We start from the raw sequence: 20,565 nt of genomic DNA, 5'->3' as shown, positions 1-20,565 counted from the left end.
TGTTCTTGCATTTATTATGCGAATTAACAAACCCTCAGATGCCTGATCAGCCTTTACAGCTGGTCTCTTTCACCTGCCAACCAACTCCCCCTGTGGTAGGCAGTCCTGATTCGGCTACTTCCCAGGGCGTCGGGCACCCCTCTAGCGTAGACGAAGATGAACTGACACACCTGTATTTCATTCTCTTTCACCAGAAACCTTTAAAGTAAATGGCAGAATTGACCTTAACCATCTCTACCTGTTCCCCGCCACGCAGGTGGGGCTCACGACCTTGTAGCCCCTCCCTGGGCAGGAGCCACTCAAAAGTTGAGGAAAGCCACACCTGCTTCTCCCATGGGCCTGGTAGCACCAGCATAGGGGTCCCTATCTGTGACTTGAGAGCGTGACTCAGTAGGGGACATGGCTGCACGCTGGTGAGTTCCAAACTTCAACTCACTTTTAACTAAAGAAGCCTCTAGAAGACGTGAAGGAGAAGTACATCTTCTGACTGTCTAAAAATAGACCCCGAGCCCATCCTTTTCCCCTTCCTGAGGCAACACAACACAGGTGAAGGGGCTCCCCTTCCCCCAAACAGTCTCCCCCCAATTCTGTCGGATCCTGTACATGGATTGACTTGGTTCTTCTTCCCTTTAGGGGTCGGTGATGGGGGCAATGAGCTTGGGATGGGCAAAGTCAAGGAGGCTGTGAAGAGACACATACGAAATGGGGATGTGATCGCCTGTGACGTGGAGGCTGACTTTGCCATCATCACTGGTGAGTGCTCAGATGGTGGGTCAGTCAGGCCCGGCTCCCCAGGAGGAGGAACCTGGAGGCCTGGAGCCCATCCAGCCAGAAGCTCCCCTCCTCTGTGAGTGGAGTCTCCAGTGCACCAGGTCAAGATGGGGACCTGGTTCTCAGCCTTAGGCCTCTCATTCAGTCATCCAACAAACACTGGTCCTGGAGTTAGTGTGGCAAGGGTCGGGCTCCACAGGGCGCTTGCTCTAGTGGGGGTAGATGGACAAGGAGCCCTAAGAAATCCACCAGCTCATGCTAGGCAGTACGAGGAGCTACAGGGAGATGAAAGGGCAGGAAGGCCACTTTAGATCGGTGGTCAGGGAAGACCTCTCTGAAGAGGAGTCATCCATGCTTTCCTCTGTGCCTCCTGTGTGGTGGAAGGGAAGTGAACAATCTGGTAAGTGTTCGGAGGGGGCAAAGTTCTTCCCACCTCTCTTCAGACTTACCTCTGCCCCAGGCTGCCCTGTCCCTCCCTTTCCCATCAGGACCGACCTTGCCCATGTCCAGGTCCTAAAGGGCTCCATCTCTCCTCCCTTGACTGCACCACAAGTTTCAGGACTTTTGACAGATACCCAAGAAAGGCTCTCCCAGTTCATCCTCAAAACCGAGCCTGGAGAGGAATAGAAATCTCTGAGGGCATTAGTACCAGGGTAGGAAAACCTGCAACTGATGGATGGCTGGAGGTTCAGTGTGGACAGGTCTAAGAGTTCAAAACTCCACGGGGCCCTGGTCACAAGGGGTCCCCACACTTTTGTGACTTTTGCCCCCATTAGTTCCACCTGGTCCACACCATGGATATCAGAGAAAAATCCCCTTGTGCTTTTGGGGGTAGAGGGAAGAAACCATTTTGAAATACATCAGAGCTCTCCATTCTTTTATTTTTTTTCAAGATTTTATTTATTTATTTGAGAGAGAGAGAGAGAGCAGGCGTGCACAATAGGGGAGAAGGACGAGGGAGAAGCAAACTCCCCACTGAGCAGGGAGCCCCATGCAGGGCTTGATCGCAGGACCCTGAGATCATGACCTGAGCCAAAGGCAGGCGCTCAACCCACTGAGCCACCCAGGCGCCCCCGGAGCACTCCATCCTTAACAAGCCCTGCCCTCAGGAGAAACCGTTTTATCAGAGCCTAGCGGGCTGGGGTTTTATCAGATCCTAACCTACCTGGGGGGAAGGGAAACACCCCAAAGTAGTCAACATGCAACAGCAGTTGGTCCTATAAGCAGAGACATGGAAATTCTGAGAAAAAAATGAAAAAGAAATGCCAGAAATCAAAAACACTGCAACAGAAATGATGAATGCTCTCAATGGGCCCACTGGCAGGCTGGACACAGCTGAGAAAAATCACCTCTGACCTTGAACATACAACAACAGGAACTTCTAAAACTAGAAAGCTAAGAGAAAAGACTGGATGAAACAGAATAGGATATCCAAGAATTGTGGAACAATTACAAACATCCATGTAATGGGAATATCAGAAGGAGAAGAAAGACAGAAAGGAAGAGAAGCAATATTTAAAACAATAATGAGGGGCACCTGGGTGGCTCAGTGGGATGAGCCTCTGTCTTCAGCTCAGGTCATGATCTCAGGGTCCGGGGATCGAGTCCCGCATCAAGTTCTCTGCTCAGCAGGGAGCCTGCTTCCCCTTCCTTGGTGCCTGCCTCTCTGTCTACTTGTGATTTCTCTCCCTGTCAAATAAATAAATAAAATCTTTTAAAAAACAAATAAATAAAACAATAATGACTGAGATTTCCCTCCTTGGATTAATGTCAGACACCAAACCATAGATCCAGGAAGCTCAGAGATCACCAGCAGGATAAATGAGGAGCTCAGGTAGAAATTACATCCAACTTCTCCTCAGAAACCACACAGGCCATAGAGTAGCATGACAAATTTCAAGTGTTGACAGAAAAAAAAACCCACTAACCTAGAATTCCGTGCCCTGTGAAGTTATCCTTCAAAAGTGAAAGAGAAAGAAAGAATTTCTCAAACAGAGCATTGTTTCTAGTAGACCTGCCTTGCAAGAAATGTTAAAAGAAATTTTCAGGGAGAAGGAAAACCGCGTAGGTCAGAAACTCAGATCTACACCTAGAAGAGCATTGGAGAATACATAAGTGAAGGCAAAATAACTTTAATTTTTCTTGTTCTGAAATTGCTCTAACAGATAACACCTTGTTCAAAGTAATAATAGGAATGACTCATTCAATTACGTTCCTGGATGTAAGTGAAGTGGTTGACAGCAATCATTCAAGCAGTGGGAGGGAAGAATGAGGAGCGTTTGCCCTAACTGTGAAATGCTTGTTTGAAAGTGAGCTTGGATTTGTTGTAAAGGTTATTGCAAACTCTAGGGCAACCACTAAAAATAATTTAAAAAAAAAGAGGTATTAAGAATATGCTAAGAAAGGAGAGAAAATAGAATCCTATAACATGCTCATTTAAACCACAACAGACAGAAAAGGGGTGGAAGACAAAAATAGGGGTGAAAAAAAAGAGCTAGAGCAACAAACAGAAAATTGTAACCAGTGTGGAAGATATTAATTCAGCTGTATCACTGATCATCTTACATGTCAGTGGTCTAACTACCCCAGTTAAAAGGCAGAGATTGTCAGAGCAGATCAGAAAATAAGACTCAACTATAGTTGTAAGAAACCCACTTTAACCATAAAAACACACATAGATTAAAAGTGGATGGAGGGAGGAAAATCTACCAGGCAAACTATAACCAAAACAAAGCATTAGTCACTATATTAATCTCAGACAGAGCAGACTTCAGAGCAGGAAAAGTGATCAGCGGGGCAGTCCATGATGGAAAGGGGTCATACTCCAAGAAGATGTAACAATTTTTTTGTTTGTTTGTTTGTTTGGGTTTTGGTTTTGAAGACGGAACAATTCTTTTTTCAAGTTTTATTTAAGTAATCTTTACACCCAGTGTTGGGCTTTGAACTCACAACCCCAAAGTCAAGAGTCACATGCTTTTCTGACAGAGCCATCCAGGTGCCCCAAAGACATAACAATTTCTTTTAAAGTTTTTTTTTTTCATTCATTTATTATGAATGAAATATGAATGAGAGAGTATGTGTGTGTGAGTGTGAGCCAGGGGAGGGGCAGAAGGGGGAGGAGAGAATCCCAAGCAGACTCCTCAGGGTTCAATCCCATGACCCCGAGACCACCACCCGAGCAGAAACCAAGAGTGGGACACCCAACCAGCTGAGCCACCCAGGTGCCCCAAGACATAAAATTCTTCATGTGTATGCTCCTAACACAGAGCGTCAAATATGTGAGGCAAAAGCTGATAGAAACACAAAGAGAAATGGCTGATTCTACTCTAAAATCTACGGAGACTTATTAGCCTTCTGTCAGAAAGGGACAGATCCAGCAGGCAGAAAATGAGTAAGGGCATGGTTGAAATCAACAACACCATCTAACTAGCTAGAAATAATTGATGGGCGCCTGGGTGGCTCAGTGGGTTAAACGTCAGACTCTTGATTTCGGCTCAGGTCTTGAGATCAAGCCCCATGTTGGGCTCCACACTGAGCGTGAAGCCTGCTTGAGATTGTTTCCCTCTCCTGCTGCCCCTCCCCCAACCAGCCCCTTCCCCGCCTCGTTCTGGTATATGTCTTCTATTTATGTGCCACACGCCTCTGTACTCACTGCATATTGGGACTTTTTCCTACCTCCAGGGCCCCCACTCTCCACCCTTCCTCTGATAAATCCTGCCCAGCCTACAAGTCCCATATGAAATGACCCCTCTTGTGTAAACTTTTCCCAGACCAGGTGGGATGAGTGGTCCCTCCTGAGTGCTCCCATCACCCTCCGTGAGCACCTCCCTCGCCTGGTGTCGGCTGCATGCACAGGCCCTCTCTCCCCGGGTCCAGAGCTCCTCTTTCTTTCTTCGTTCTGACGCCCAGAGTCTAGCAGGTCCTTCCTCAATCCTTCTTCAGTTGAAGGGAGGACTCCGGCAGGTGTCAGAGAAGAGCAGGTGTCGTCCCCGTGCTGAGGAATAGGTGCCTTGGGGCTGACTCACGGAAAAGGAAGGCAGGCAGAAGCTAACTAGGAACCCTCTTCGAGTACAGTCACCAGCCCCTCTGGGGGCCAGCTTCTGCGCAGCATGATGGACACCGGTCCGCCATGCAGGAGAGTTTCTTTCTTTTTTTTTTTTAATTTTATTTATTTATGTGGCAGAGATCACAAGTAGACAGAGAGGCAGGCAGTGGGTGGGGGGAGTAGGCTCCCTACTGAGCAGAGAGCCCGATGTGGGGCTCGATCCCAGGACCCTGAGACCATGACCTGAGCCGAAGGCAGAGGCTTAACCACTGAGCCACCCAGGCGCCCCAGCAGGAGAGTTTCTTAATGTCAGAAGATGTGCAGCAGCTTCCTAGGTGGAGAGCCTGAAGGTTCTCGGCTGGTCGGTGGGTAATTGTAGGTAACCCAGGTGGTTTGGAGCAGTGCCTCTCGACCTTTAACTTGAATCAGCATCCCCTGGAGAGCTGAATAAAACTCGGTGTGCTCCCTGTCTCCCCTGCGGAGTTCCCCGGACATAGGTCTGCACTGGGGCCCAAGGATCTGCTTCTCACAAGTTCTATGGTGCCACGCGTGCCACTGACCTCAGGGCCATTCTCTGAGGTGAGTTCTAGCTGCTGAGTGGCAGGGTGACGGACCCCATTACCTTTCCACTTCCGTGATAGAATCTTTTTTTGTTCTAGGTGTTTCTAACTGGGGAGGCTATGCCTTGGCCTGTGCTCTGTACATCCTGAACTCATGTGAGGTCCACCGACATTACCTCATGAAGGCAGTTGGGCCCTCCGGAGCACCTGGGGAGCAGAATTGGACTCAGGCCCTTCCATCTGTTGCCAAGGTGACACACCAGGTGGCCACACCCTGGCGTGACGGGCAGGCCTGTTCCCGGCTATAAGCTGAGGGTTCCAGGCTATAAACCAAGGATTCCAGGTTATAAGTCGAGGGTTCCAGGCTATAAACCGAGGGTTCCAGGTTATAAGTCGAGGGTTCCAGGCTATAATCCGAGGGTTCCAGGTTATAAGTCGAGGGTTCCAGGTTATAAGCCGAGGGTTCCAGGTTATAAGCCGAGGGTTCCAGGTTATAAGCCGAGGGTTCTGTGTTATAAACCAGCGGCCAACACCACTGCTGCCTGTCAGCAGCCAGAAGCAGAGCCTGCCTCTGTAGGGAAGCAGAATTTGCCACCACACAATGTGGCTCTTTGACATGTGGATTATTTTAGACTGATTATTTTTAAAAAACAGAAGGACTCAATGACTCTGCCATTCCCTTCTTGGGCCTCAGTTCCTGCGGCCCCACCTGCTGACACTGATTCCAGGCTCAAACCCACCTCTTCATGCCCTGCTCCTCCCAGAGCCTGGAGCACCTTCTGCTCTGAATTTTCCAGAATAATTTGGATCTTGGGAAATTGGTGCCAAAGCCCCGACTTTATGTTGAAATCCCAGGCCTGAGGTGACTTTCCCTGTGAGCTCTAGTTTCTGTCTGAGCATCCCCTTCACCTGACAGCAGGCAGCAGGCTGACAGGGCTGCAGAGCCTGCATCAGTGGAGGAAGCGGGGGTGTGTGTGGCCTGGAAGGGGCAAGACTGGGGGGCCTGAGGCCTCACACCTGAATGGTGTCCTGGGGGAGGAAGACAGACCATGCCCTCGGCCACTTGAGAGAGACAAAAGCTGGCTGAGGGGCAGAGGTCACAAGAGTGGACTATGGTTCACGGAAAGGAAGAGCTTGCCTTCTGCAGAGCTGCCCAGCCTTGTGAGGAGGAAGGCCCTGACACGGGCCCAGTCAGGGTTGAGGGAGGGGTTCCCGCGCTAGGTCAGGCTGGGCCACTCCTAACCGGTCCAAAAGCAGTCTCCTGCACCTTCCCGCCTCACGTTCCCAGTGTGGTCCCCCAGAGGTCTAGACTGTTAAATGCAAGACCAGGAACTGAATTTCTTGTGTCTGCTTTTCTAGCAACCAGTGGAGGGAAACAGGGTTCTTGGTAAATTCTAGTAGAATGAAGGAATAAATGAACAAATGAAAAACACATGGATGGATGGATGGACGGACAGACAGACTCAGTGCCCTGTTAGGACAGCAGTTCCCCAACCTCAAAGGCATCTGAATGACCTCAGGGTCATCTTAAACCCCAAAGTGCAAAACCCACCCCAGTCTTCCTGGCTCAGTCGGCCTGAAGTAGGCTGGACAAGCAGCCTATCTGACACGTTCTGGGTGACCGCACTCGGAGACCCTGGATTCGACGGTTGGTCAACAGGAATGCAGTCTAAGGGCAGGAAGGTTCCCGAGCGTTGAGCCTGGACATAACAGCTCAGGTCGGGGAAGCGGTTGTGATGAGTGCCCAGGCAGCCAGTGGCTGAGGCCCAGAGCCTCTCACTGCTGAGAGGCAGGAGTTTCCAGAGCCTGGTGTCTCCCTCTGTTTCTCTTTCTGCCTCCTGCCAGCCCATTTCTCCCCAACACCTCTCTGGATTGACGTTGTGCCCACTTTACAGATGAGGGAGCTGGGATTCCCACAGGGGAGGTGGTTTGCCCCACACACCCAGCTGAGAGGGGAGCTGGGACCTGAGTCTGGGTCTCTCTGACTCCATTCTCTGGGCTCATTCCAGGGCTCAGAAGTTTCCCGGTTCCTGGTAATGCCAGGGTGCCACGTGGGGTGGGGGGGCGGGGACTAGAGCTGCTGAAAGGTATTTTCAAGGGAAATGGCCTGTCCCAGTGGTGCCCAGGGGGCCTTGCGTACTTTCTTTGCATTTCCTGGATCTGAACTGGAAAAAAAGCCTCAGGGGCCTGCCTCACCGCCTGATTCCTGATTCACAGACACAAAAGAATGAACCCAGCCAGGAAAATTCATACAACCCAAACGCTTACCCTCCAGGGATGGAAAATTTTCCCTTTGGGTTTCCACACCGTCCTTCATAAATACATTAATAATGTATCACCCTTAGGAGGAAAATAAAAGGGAGCATTTTTTTCAAAACAAAAGTACAAACACATGTGTGTTGAGCCCCTCCTCTGGGCCAGGCCAGCTTTGCTCTGGGAGAAAATGGAGGGTCAGACCCAGCCCCTGGGTAGGGACCTCGGGATCCGCTGTGGGTGGGTGGAGGATAGACGGATGGAAGTGTGCAGGGCTGTGGGGACAGAGAACAGGCCCTTAGCTCATTCCGAGAGCTCAGGAAAGGCTGCCTGGAGGAGGTGGCACTGAGCTGGGTCTTGGAGGGTGACCAGGCTCTAAGTAACCAGGTAGGAGAGGGTGGGAGGGGCCTTCCAGGCAGCAAGACCCATAAAGCAAAGGTGCAGGGGCATGACGCAATGCCGCGTGCGGGAGAAAGAACTGGAATCGTCACAGTGGAGCTCAGTAGGTCGCTCCCTGCACATCCCTGAGTCACCCAGGAGTGCTGGGCAGAGCTGTGGCACGAGCAGGTGGTGCAGCCGGATTGGCTAAGGTGCGAGGAATGTCCTTCATCTCGGCAGTGTGAGTTGCTTGTAAGCGGGGCCTCCTGTCTCAGGGGTCTGATCTGATCGTGACTGTGACGGGTGTGGGCACCATGCGGAGGGGCCCAGGGAAGGCGGCCGCCACTCATCTAGGGCACACCCTGCCCGCTCTGGCCTTTCCCTGTGCCCGGGAGGTTTATCTGAGGGCATTCCTCAGACCTCATCAGGAGCTACAAGCTGACTGATGACAACTTACAGGAGGGACTACGGATGGATGGACAGATGGATGGATGGATAGATGGATGGATGGATAACGCAGATAATGGACAAGGCAGGAACGTGGCTTCATCCTGGGCTCCTATTCTCTCCCAGCACTCCCATCCCACTCCATTTCTCTTGCCAGCTTTGAAACACTGAGTTACATGGAATAGAGAGGTGCTTCAACCGTAAGTGGACAGTAGGTGGATTTTTCCGTATGTACACATCCACGCAGCCATTGCCAAGGTCATGGCACAGAACAGTTCTAACTTCCCAGAGGGCCCCTATCTCCCAGCCCACTTTGAAGAGCAACATCATCCCCCCACCGTGAATATCAGCCTGCCAGTCTCCCCTTGTGAATCCCAGAGACCACCCCCACGCTCAGCCTCCAAGCCCAGAACTTATCTGGGCCTCTTTCCCTGCTCACAGTGCACTGGGCCCCAAGCCCTGTCCTCCCGGTCTCACTTCAGGCCTCTGTCTCTCCCCTCATGCCACGCTGTCACTGCCTGGCCTGGGATGTCACAGGAGGTCCTCTGCCTCCAGCTCGGTTCTCCTCTCCTTCTGCCACCTCCTCCACTTGGTGGAGTCTCTTGGAAGGTGGTGAGGTGATTCAGTGATTCCTGGAAATGTGCCGGCTGTCCCTGCTGGCCCAGCTGTTCCTTGTGGCTCTTCCTAGAGGCTGAGTGCCAGCCCCTTCCTAAGCTGCTGATGGCTCCCATGCAGCCTGACACCCCCAAGGACCCTCCCTGGGGCCCAGATGGATGGGAATGGTGCCAGCAGGCAGTGTGTGGGAGGAAACGCACCCCCCAACTCCCGGATCCTAGAAGCACTCCCCCATAAAGAGAGGATATGACCCAACTGGGAGAGAAATGGAAGAATAAAACCCAAACAAAGGGCAGGAAATGGCATTCTGGGCCAGGCAGCCTTTGGGAAGGGGCTGGAGGACAAAGAGATGCCAGGAAATGCCCTTGGGTGTCCCTCCCAGGGCAGAATGGAAATGCAGGCTCTCAGGCCAGCTGAGAGGAGAGCCATTCCCAGGCGACCTTTGCCAGCTCATTCTCCATTATTTAGACAAGTTTGCAGTGAGAGCTCCTCAAGCACCCCTGGCTTGGCTCATTCCTGCTCTTTTATCACCTGTGGTCCGAGATGCCCCTCCTCCAGAAAACCTTTCCTGAGCCACTCTGATAATGGGGGTTGGATGCCCTTGCCCTGTGCCGTGATCTCCACGGACCATTCCTGCCTGATCAGTCATCTGGACAGTGAGCCCACCAGAGCAGGGACCGTGTCGCATTCACCTCTGTACCCCAGGTTCAGGGTGTGGCAGGTAGCAGGTGAGAAAACTTTGACTTTGACAGGGGTGGGATCACTGAGCAAGTGCCTGGGAAGGAAGGTGAGAGCCCTTCTTAGATGAGCATTTTTTTTTTAAATTTTATTTATTTGACAGAGAGAAACCACAACTAGGCAGAGAGGCAGGCAGAGAGAGAGGAGGAAGCAGGCTCCCTGCGGAGCAGAGAGCCCGATGCGGGGCTTGAGGATCATGACCCGAGCCGAAGGCAGAGGCTTTAACCCACTGAGCCACCCAGGCGCCCCGAGAGCCCTTCTTAGAACCGTCCTAACCTTTCTGTTGGAGAGTCATTGGTCTTCTCCACCCATCCCCCTCCACTGCTGGTGGAGGAGGAGGGAGAGGATGGGCTGGACTTTTGCCCCTCAGGTACCATCCTCCTTGTGTCTTCACTTAAGACCCACCTTTCTCAGGGTGACCAGAACTTTCCAACCAGAGGGAGATGCATGGAGGGCAAGTAGGCAAGTAGTTCTTTGGGACCTTACTTTCGGAGGAAGGGAGGAGGATAATCAAATCACTTAAAAAAAAAAAATCAGCAAGTACGGCAAAGGAAAAAAGCTCTGGGTTAAAGGCCAGGGGACACAACCCTGCCAATAATAATTTACCTGATTTCATGAGCACCTACTGTGTGTCAAGGACCACACTAGGTGCTTTACTTTCATTAGCTCATTTAATCCTTACAACAACCCACTCAGAAGACATTATTACTATTGTTATTATTAACATCCCCATTATACAGATGAGGACACTGAGGCATGGAGAGGCCAGGGAAGACCCAAGTCAGACCTGTCTGATCCCAAACCCTGCTGCTGGGCCCAGGATCAGGCTGCATTTCCTGCAGAGCTCTGTTCCCTCCAGCTGCTCCCCTATCTGCTCTGGGGAATGCTGAGGGAGATGGGACATGGCCCACACCAACAGATGATCAGAGCTGAGCAGAGGCTGGTTTGCAGGAAGTAGCCTACGCTGTACCCACAGAAGTGAATCTTCCGTGTTTTTAACAAATGCTAAATGCAATTTTCCATAATAACCACAATTTAGTTACATGACTATAACTCCCAGAAGAACACCCCAGATTCCTCGAAGTGGCTGCTTCTGAGGAGGGGCTTGGGGCAGTTGGGGCATGATGTAGGACACCTAGTCTTCATCATGAGTCTTTCAGTGGCATCCATATGGTTAAGTGAAATTTTATTCTTAAAAAAGAGACCACACCAAGTCAAAAGCTCTTCCTCCGCTTATAAATGTATGCATCTCTTTCTTTTTCCTCCCCCCTCCCTCCACCACTTCTGTCTCTGTCCTCTTTTTTTTCCAGGAAGAGAAGATGTTGGGCATCCTGGTGCGGCACAAGGTCCGGAGTGGAGTGTCGGGGGTCGTGGGCATGGAGGTGGACGGGCTGCCCTTCCATGGCACCCACGCCCAGATGATCCAGAAGCTGGTGGATGTCACCACAATGTGTATGTGACTGTGCCTGTGGCCCACGTATCAGATGGTCATGCCTGGATACGAGAAAGTGTTCCCCAAGGGTCTCAGCTTCTGTCCACGACAGCCTTGCACATGAACCCTCGCTCTGGGTGAGCCCTGCCCAGGATCCTACATGACCACTGCTGGGACAGGGTCATGCGGATGATACGGACCCAAGGAGAACCGTTCTTTTCTTCCTGAGTGCGTGGAAGCATTGATTTCAACCCTCCTCCCCTGGGCACCCACGTGGTCTGCTCTGAGAGTCTTCTGATCAGTCCCATATAGGGACACCAGCAAAAATATTCCTTGCCAGGCAGACACAAGAGTAGGCATGACCAGGGCTGTGAATAATCCCACAGGCTCATTAGGAAATACTAAAATGTACAAATACGGAGTGCCTATTTACGAAGCTCTGGGACTCTACCACCAGTACCTAAATATTTATACCTTTGAAATGCTTTCTTATTCAAACAACGTTTTGTTTATGTGGGCCTTCAAACCTGACGCTTCTCACCATCACCTCCTATCTGCCCCCCCACTCTCTCTACCCCCACAGGTCCTGGCACCTCCCACCCACCCTCCCCGCAGAGCCGGACACTTCTCCCACTCCCTCCCCGTATGCTCAGCCCCAGCCAGGAGCCAGCGGCTTTGGCCTTCCCACAGAGGAGGGCAGGCACACTCCTGGAGCTGGGGGCTGGGTCGGGATGGTGTTGGGCTCAGGTGCCTCATGGGATCCTTCCGGACAACTGCAGTCAGCCCGCCCACATCTCCTTCACCATCTTCCACTGCATATTTCCCAAGAAAATTAGAAGTAGAGTCACTGACCCATATCAAACGGGGACAGTACCTTGTGCTGGTTCACGACTGAGTGATGGCTGACTCATCCAGATGACGGAGTCTGGCTTCCCGGCTATAGGCCCCACATGCTTATTGGGGCTGCTTCATTTGATTTCCTTAAACGCATCTACTCCAGTTCTTTAAGGGGCCTTAGTTGTAAAGCGTGGAACACATGCTACCCCAAATTGTCTACCCAGCTGTAGAAGTTAAAGCCTGAGTTTACAGTAAGCAATCTGGGATTCACTTCCAGCACGCCCTACACCAGGGCATGGCCAAGAGCCCCTGGCCAGAAGCAGCTGGGGTGGGGACCTTGTCCCCTTGTCATTTTGGCTGAGTGTTCCCACCTACAGGCCTGTGCTTCTGCTGGCGTGAGCTCAGGGCTGATGTGCTCATTTAATGAGCTCACGGTCCCTCCACCTGCAGTTTCTCGCAGCTTGCCGAGTCCCTCCCAGCCCCAGGCTTCATGGGCCAGGGGTCCTCCAGGGACAGTTTTGGTCCTGATTTGCGATGGCTGAGCTCCATGTCAGGCGGGTCTCTGAGAGCATCCCCTGGCATTTTTGAAGTCTCGATGGCTAGGAGAGAGGAAAACTCCTCTTTGGTAAAGCTGCCATCACTCTTCTGATTCATATTTTGGAGAAAGACACTAATGGGCCTTTGGTTTTACAACAGTAATAATAGAGTTTTGTTCTGATGTGGAGCGGTTTAAGGCAGGACCGTGTAATAAATTATATGCACTGTGGCCAGAAGTTTATGGGGAGATGATGAACTTGTTTGGGAAAGAGGCTGGGACGCAGGTGGAGCCCAGAGAAGACTGAGAGTGGGGGGTCCTCACTCTGGAGTGAGGCACCCAGAGGCCCCCCTGCAGGGAGAAAGGGGCTAAGGTGCAAGAGAGAGCCAGGAGTATACCTCTTAGCTTGGTCCAGCCCAGGGACCACTAGAGCTCTGAGCTCCAGGATCCAGTTTTCATGTGTTTCTGTCCCACAGTAGAGATTCCTGGTCAAGCCTTTGAAAATTTTGCTCAAATATGTCTCATCTTGGCCATATTTTGATAAAAAGCCTGTGTCTACGTCTGGGGTAGCATGGTGAGCATGGCTCCGACCTTGGGGAAGCCAGTTACAGCAGGACAAGAGTGACCCACAGGGAATGGTAGGGCAGCTCAGGGGAAGAGATGGGTTAGGGTATCCATAGATTGGATGTGTGGGGCAAGTGAACATCTCTGGGCATTTCCAGGAATTTAGGGGTCTCCTGGCAAGCAGGATCTAGGGTGCTCTTTGGGTGTTCAAGGGCAGGCTGGAGACGTTGGGCATATGGAGGAGCACATGCCCTGTAGACCCTGCAGGAGGTGAGACTCAAAGGCAAGCAAGGTAGCTAATGGGGTCAGGGTTCCTTAGCCCCCTGCTGTCCTCTGGTCCAATGTTGTCCCATTGCTCATCTGGGCAAGACATTCCTCTGAATTCATTTCCTGCCCCTCTTTGCCCAGGCCCTGCTGATGGCCAGCGCCCCCCTCAGTCCAGCCCTCTACATTGTTCTACTTCCTACCTGTCCGTGTAGTTTCCTCTATCCCTCAATGAAGTCTAAGTCTCAGAAGACCCCCGCTCCAGGCAGGATGGAGAAGATGTGGCTTAACATCAGTTCCCATAAACTCAACATATGTCAGTCATGATGATTTGTTTGCCAGAAAAATTAATGTGTCAACAGAAGCACAGGGAGGTAAATGGTCCCTTTCTCCTCAGTGCACATCAGACAGGCTTAATTTCACTTCAGATCCAAGCATCACATTTGAAGGTGTGAGTTTTGTTCAGGTGAGGTGCAGAAAGGTGAGAGTTTAAAACCTGTTGAGTGGAGGGAGGTGGCTTAAAGAGCTGTCTGTCTGAGACTGGGCTGGATGCTCACCGCTTCTGCTTCCTCTTCCTGTCTACATAGGAAAACTACATTTCCCAGCCTCCCTTGCAGTTGGGTTGGACCATGTGACTGGAATCTGGCCAATGGAGTGTGAGTAGTAGAGCTATCAACCACTTCCAGACTTGGCCACAAATGCGCAGAGAGATTTTGTTGCTTCCCCACCCTGTGTGGATGGAAGAAGACACCAAGATGTTGGAACCTCTTGACAAAAGGATCCTGAATTATATCCATCACTTGGATAAAGACTTGCCAGAATTGGCAGCTTCTCATTGGACTTTGCGTGAACAGGAGACAAACTTTTCTTGTTTTAAGACACTGTGATTTGGGGGGCTATATTTGTTACTATAGTATAATGCAGCTTTGTCTAATTCAAATTTAGAGAGTTTAATACTGAGTAGTGGGATAAGACAACTGTCTTTAGATGCTAGTACCTGAAGGACCATGTGTCCCCAGAGGCACAGTTCACATGCTCTAAGGCCAGTGGGGAAAGTGATCTACCTTGGCTCATTCGGAGTTAAGATTTTCTCCCCAACCTTGGAATGACTTATCTTGGTTAGTAGCAAATTGGTGTCATTAGTGGTATTTGAAACTGGACCATCATTTGGGGGGAGGGGATATGTCTGGGATAATTCAATGGAGAGGAAATTGGATATCATGACCTCTATGGTACATTCCAGCACTGCTATCTAATGTCTAATCTAGCAGTGTCCCAATAGTTGTTGAATTAAAGCAGATGGAATTGAAATCCTACCATTTCTCCTATCATTGGGTACTATAGTGACCTGAGGGTGACTGCCATCAAGGGCCATTGTCTTGCTAGATGAGTTCCAGGCATGGATGCTATAGGATCACCAGCTTCAAGAAGCAGGTTTTTGAGAAAAGCACTGAACCAAGCAGACCACCTTCTGGCTCTCTTGGTTATACCCATCAGAGGAAAGCAGCAGATGGGGATGTATTCCGTGCTGAAAATTTCTCCCACTCTTGTCTGGCCAACCCACAGACCAGTGTATATAAACAGGAAGATGAGCCCTCATCTTGCTAAGCAACACTGGTGAATGAGAAAGGAATCTAATGACTCTGTCACCTTCTGTCCAAACCAGATGGGCCTTTTCCTCCATCCATTCTCTCAGGAGAGAAAGGAGTCTTAATCTCCAATGACGTCCTCACTTAGTCTGTTTGGAAGAAGGATCAATTCTAGCAGAATCCTCCAGGACTCCAGGAGTCTGACCCAGGAAAGGATTAAGTATCCAAAACCAAATTTATGTTTTAATATGATGCAGCCGATCTTGAGCAATAAACATGTAGCCTGTCACTGTTGAGAAAAAGCTAAAACCTCAAAGGTCTGGTCAACAAATGTGAGCCTCCCCAAACAAAGCTCAAGTGGTGAGGACAGCCCCTAGAGATGACTCAACAGGTCTTTCTACTTCAGCTGTCTTCCTCCCATTAATGAGGAGGGTGGTCTGTCTGATCAAGCCTGTCTTCACTGTGGGGAAAAGCCACCTAGAGGGCAGAAGGGGCCATGTGTCCAAGGACAGAGTGATAGTCTCCAAATCACAGGGTCGGACTATGTCCTCAAAGGGGAGGGGGCCAAATTAAGTCCGAGAGTGGATTTGCAACAATGTGCTGAAGAGTTGAAGATACTTTGTAACTCTCAAGAAGAGGGAGAGAAGACCCAACTTCACTTGAAGGCTCCATCCTTGTGGGTCACTGCTGGGTAACCAAGGGCAAATGCCCTAATTTCTCTGAGTTTTCTCTAAGAAAGCCGATCCCTGGAACATCCTGACTCTGCTGGATATTTCAAGAACCCTCTAGGCTCCCCCTGGTATCAAAACAGCATTTCCCCCCTAAGGACTGCGGCACACTCCAGCTGTGGCTGGTTACTTTGCTTTATTTGCAGACTCAAGTTTGCTACATAAATCCAGTGCACAGTCCAACACGCACATACTTGGCATAAAAGAGAGGACAATACAAAAATACAACTCTTGATAGTAAAAGGAACCACCCTCAGCTCACCCCAGCCCATCCCAGTGGGAATGCCCATGTTTAAGGTCAAAATAGGAGGAAATTTGGGCTGAGGGGGCATGGAGGCCTCAACCAGTGCCATAGCCCCAGTAAGATTCTGGGGTGAGACTAGGTAGACTTTTCTTGGCAGGATGGCCATTTCTGCCACCTTCATATCTGGTCACTTCTTCCTTCAGGAAGGGAAGAGAAGCTCCCCAGGTTATGGGAGGCCCTCCCTAAGGAGCTACAGTGGGGCTACCCAGTCAAAGCCAATGTCACTTCCAACCTGGGGCGTCTGCCTCGGGATAGCCCTGATTGGAGGGTAAGAGAATCAGGATAAACGTACTTCTCAGAGAAGGACGGGAGGAGAGGGGAAGAGAGATTGGAGATATTCTCCTTGGCCCTCCTTTTAGCCGATTCCAGAAATGTTCTGTGGATGCCAGCTTGAATCTCCCCATCCCTGGTCCCATTCCAGGCTTCAGTCCACCCAGTCCACCCAGCCCCTTGGTGTGGGGAGCTTAGCTTGAATCCCAGAACTCTGAGGGAAGTCAGAGCTGGCCCCAGCCCACGGCCAGGAAACCTGAAGGGCTAGCATTTCTGCCAAGGTGGCCAGATCCTTGGAGCAGCGAGAAGTTCTTCTGGTCCTTGGCATGTGCGCCAGGGTGGAGGCTCAACATGGCTGGGCACAAAGGTGTAGGAGAGATGAGACCCGCACTGAGCATTCGGGGACAGAACGAGAGAGAGCAGTCAGTACCTTGGGCTACAAGCGGCTCCTGGGACCTGCTGTCACCTTTCAGGGAGTGAGGTGGGCCACCCGGCAGATGAGCCGTACTGGGGAACAAGGGCAGCAGAAGGAGCCCAGGGCCCCCTCCTCTCCTTGTCCCAGGAGCTATTTAAACCATCATGAAGCTTAACCCCAGGCCTTTGGGCTGGGAGATGCTAGAGAATATGTCTCTGTTTTACTTTGTTAGAGCTGAGAACAGCGAGAGGATATCATGAGACTGCTGGACACTCCACAGGGTGTTTGGCAGGGGACAAAGTGGGAACTGGGGGGCAGGGGGAGGCAACACCACCAGCAGTCACACAACCCCAGCCTCAGTGTCTTGGCACACAGCTGTCATGGAGACTGGCATTTGAACCATGAACACATGCACGTGTGTGCGCACACACACACACACACTCCCCAGCTTCCGCGTCCGGTGCTTCTGGGAGATGGAAACAGAAAACTAATGAGGAGGACTGTGCGTGCTGGGAACTCTGTCCTGACACAGAGCTTTCGGTACTGGCTGTTTGAAAGGACCACAGGGGAACCCTGGGACTTGTCTTCTATCATCCTGGGGCTTGGGAAGTCCGCTCAGCTCTCCCTCTGAACGTGAGATGAGCCTGGAGCCGGGGTCTCTCCTCTGCTGTCATTCCCCTCACTGTCCCCCAACACACACTCCCAGTGCCCAAACACCTCCCCACCTCCCTTCTCCCCATCCAACCTCCCAGCCGGTCCTCTTCCCACAAAGGGGTGAGGCCCAACTGTCAGTGATGACAACACAGCTTCACGTGTCATGACCCCAGGAAGCACTGGGGCCTCCGGACAGGTGTCATCTGTGACGATGATGGCACTGGAAGGTCCTTGCATGTGTGCTCCCAGGAACCCGCCCTCACCCCCCAGTCCCATCCTCCATGCCCTCACACTCTGCACCAACCCCCTCCCATCAGCTTCTCTTCGAGAACCTCGTGAAGTGACAATTCGCCCCCTTCTCCTCCTCAGGAGCCCAGCCAGCAGCAGACGACACCCATCAACTCCCGGGGCTCATCCCCACCGGGTTCAGCAAGCTGGAGCAGGCTCCCTGGGCCAGAGAGGTTCTCACTCCAGCAGAAAGAGGCACCTGTCCTTGGCCAAGGGCAGTGGCCAGTGGTAGCCAGCAAGCTCAGCCCTCACCAGCCCCCTGCCGATGGTGAGACACTCCCCACTGCCCTGAACTAGGCCAAGCCGCCTGCAGGGGACCCCCCGGCTCCGGGTGAGTTCGGGGCCTGGAAGGTTGAGTGGAGCCTGGTTAGCAGCTCGGGCTCGTCGCTTTTCCCGGAGGCGTCTGCGGCGCCCAGCGGGTAGGCCTCCCGGGCGCGGCCACCGCCAGCGCAGGCGAGGAAAGCCAGGCAGGCCCCACGGAGGCGGCCCAGGTCCCTGTGCGTGGACTCGCTGACAAAGCAGTAGAGCACCGGGTCGGCCACGCAGTTGAAGCTGGTGAGCAGCAGGGAGAAGTGGTAGGCGTTGAAGATGGCCCTGGCGAACTGGCAGCTGGCCTCCCAGAGGCTGCGCACGAGCAGCAGCGCGTGGTAGGGCAGGAAGCAGGCCAGGAAGATGACCACGGTGCTGAGCACCAGCCGCTGGATCTGGTCCTTGCGGCTCTTCTGGGTGCCGTGGCTCCGGCGCACGGCCCGCAGGATGCCCCGGTAGGAGGCCAGCAGCAGGCAGAGCGGGAAGAGGAAGCCCACCAGGAAGCGGTAGTGGTTGATGCCCCGCTGCCGCGGCTCCAGGGGATAGTGCTCGAAGCAGACGCGGTGCCGGTCCCCGTCCTCCACCACCTCCTTGTGCAGGAAAAAGTAGACGCTGGTCAGCAGCTCCTTGACCCAGATGAGCACGCTGACGGCCACGGCCGCCTTGAGCGTGCGGAACTGGTGGAAGCGGAAGGGGTGGGCCACGGCCAGGTAGCGGTCGATGGAGATGCAGCAGAGGAAGCCCACGCTGATGTAGATGTTCTCGTACAGCAGGATACCGCACACCTGGCAGGACAGGTCCCCGTGCGACCAGTTGTCGTGCTGCAGCACGTACTGCAGCCAGAAGGGCAGCGAGCAGATGTAGAAGAGGTCGGCCACCGTCAGGTTGCACAGGTACACGCCCAGCTCATTGCGGGCCTTGATCTGCAGGTACCCGAAGTAGAGGGACAGGCAGTTAGCCGGGAAGCCCACCACCAGCACCGCCACGTAGACCACCGGGGCCAGGGTCTGGTGGATGGTGTGGTCAATGTTGCACAGCGAGGTGTTCTCCGCGGTGGCGTTCCCCATCGCGGGGCCCCAGGGCACCTCACCCCTCACGGGCGCAGGGAGCAGGCAGGTCTCTCCGCGGCCATCTTGCTAGTCGGATGCGGCTCTAGATGTATGGAGAGCTGAGTCTCCTCGGTGGTGGGTAAGGCCCTGAAAGGTAAAGGTGGGAAAGGCTTCAGAGAACGGCAGCTGACATTTATGTAGCGCCTACTGTGTGTCAGGTACTGTTCTCTTTTTTTTTTTTTTTTTTAAAGATTTATTTTTTTGACAGATAGAGATTACAAGTAGGCAGAGAGGCAGGCAGAGAGAGAGAGAGAGAGAGGAGGAAGCAGGCAGGCTCCCAGCCAAGCAGAGAGCCCGATGCGGGGCTCGATCCCAGGACCCTGGGATCATGACCCGAGCCGAAGGCAGAGGCTTTAACCCGCTGAGCCACCCAGGCGCCCCTGTCAGGTACTGTTCTAAGGGCCTTCCTTAATGGAGAAGATGGACCAACCTCAACCCAACTCAACTATCTAGTTGACTCTCTTGGTCACATGCCAAGACACTAAATGGTAGTTTATGCCTCCCTGTCCCCCCTTCCCTGGCTTCCTGTTCCTTATTTATTTTCCTGGTCACTCAGGGCAGCGAGCCAGGAGAGGAGCTCTTATGAGCACAAATTCACCCTGAGCCCCACTCTCCAAGGGACGCCCAAGGTGAAGATCAATTCCAACCCACACACAACAGTGAGGGCTCTGGCCACTCTCCCCACGACAGCACTAGGCATCATTCACATTTTCCTACTTGCTCCCAGGAAGGTACCAGGTCAGTCAGCACTGAGGCCACAGCCGCTTCTGGGAGCCTCTCCAGACAGCCCGGAAGTGGCCCCACCTTGCCATATCCTAGTGGGCTCTGGCAAGAAACGAAGACCACACTTCCCACGGGGCATGGTCTGGACCCCCAGGTGCTCATCAGGAGGTGTTACCTCACCTCCTCTCTGTGGAATTGAGGACACAGTGCAGGGAATAGCACGAGGAAGCAAGAGAAATGAGCACCAGACCAGGGTCAGCTGCTTACAGGCTGGGAGAGTGGTTTCCCCTCTCTGAGCATCTGTGTCCTCATCTGTAACCCGGCCATAGAAACACCTGTCCAGAGGTCAGTATCAGGGCTACGTAAAATGATGGGTGATGGATGGATGGATGATGGATGCCAAAATCCACAGCATTGTTTTGCCAGAGGCAAAGGGGCAGAGTAAGAGATGGGAAGTCTCACATTGGTGAAAAGCCCATATTGTTGAGAATTTAACGAAGAAAATGCTATTGCTGTGTGTACAGATTCATTGGAACAAGAGAGAACAAAGATTTCTGTTGTAAGTCCGCTTTATAAATTAATATATCGAAACGAAAGGCCGGAGCTACTCTGTTGATTGAACTCTTCTGGCTCCACTGAAAAATCTCACTGCCTCTAAATCAGGACTTCTCAATTTTTTGTTTGTTTAAGAATCATCCTCCCAGAAAGCCTCATTAGGCAGTTTTTCCCCCCGACTG

At 52.2% G+C, this 20,565-nt stretch overlaps 2 protein-coding genes across 13 annotated transcripts in view; one reads left to right on the top strand and one right to left on the bottom strand.

Annotated features, from left to right (window-relative positions):
- DGLUCY (D-glutamate cyclase) overlaps positions 1–14,822 on the top strand; it is a 76,767-nt gene extending 61,945 nt beyond the window's left edge. For 6 of the 7 annotated variants that reach the window (XM_046008129.1, XM_046008134.1, XM_046008133.1 and 3 more), the window contains 4 exons: positions 634–753; positions 5,476–5,627; positions 8,467–8,654; positions 11,118–11,249. In XM_046008129.1, the coding sequence (XP_045864085.1) occupies positions 634–753; positions 5,476–5,627; positions 8,467–8,625 (431 nt within the window). In that variant the 3' untranslated portion in view covers positions 8,626–8,654; positions 11,118–11,249. Of the gene's footprint in view, positions 1–633; positions 754–5,475; positions 5,628–8,466; positions 8,655–11,117 lie in introns of all 7 variants that reach the window. The other variant, XM_046008136.1, reaches the window with a different exon arrangement.
- A 1,065-nt stretch (positions 14,823–15,887) lies between these two features.
- GPR68 (G protein-coupled receptor 68) overlaps positions 15,888–20,565 on the bottom strand; it is a 29,029-nt gene continuing 24,351 nt past the window's right edge. For all 6 annotated transcript variants that reach the window (XM_046008140.1, XM_046008137.1, XM_046008138.1 and 3 more), the window contains one exon: positions 15,888–19,192. In XM_046008140.1, the coding sequence (XP_045864096.1) occupies positions 17,981–19,063 (1,083 nt within the window). In that variant the 5' untranslated portion in view covers positions 19,064–19,192 and the 3' untranslated portion in view covers positions 15,888–17,980. The remainder of the gene's footprint in view (positions 19,193–20,565) is intronic.

Source organism: Meles meles, chromosome 6 (assembly GCF_922984935.1).
Source record: "Meles meles chromosome 6, mMelMel3.1 paternal haplotype, whole genome shotgun sequence".
Classification (NCBI taxonomy): Eukaryota; Metazoa; Chordata; class Mammalia; order Carnivora; family Mustelidae; genus Meles; species Meles meles.
Note: the sequence above shows the minus strand (reverse complement) of the source record. Positions and strands in the feature narration are given on the sequence as shown.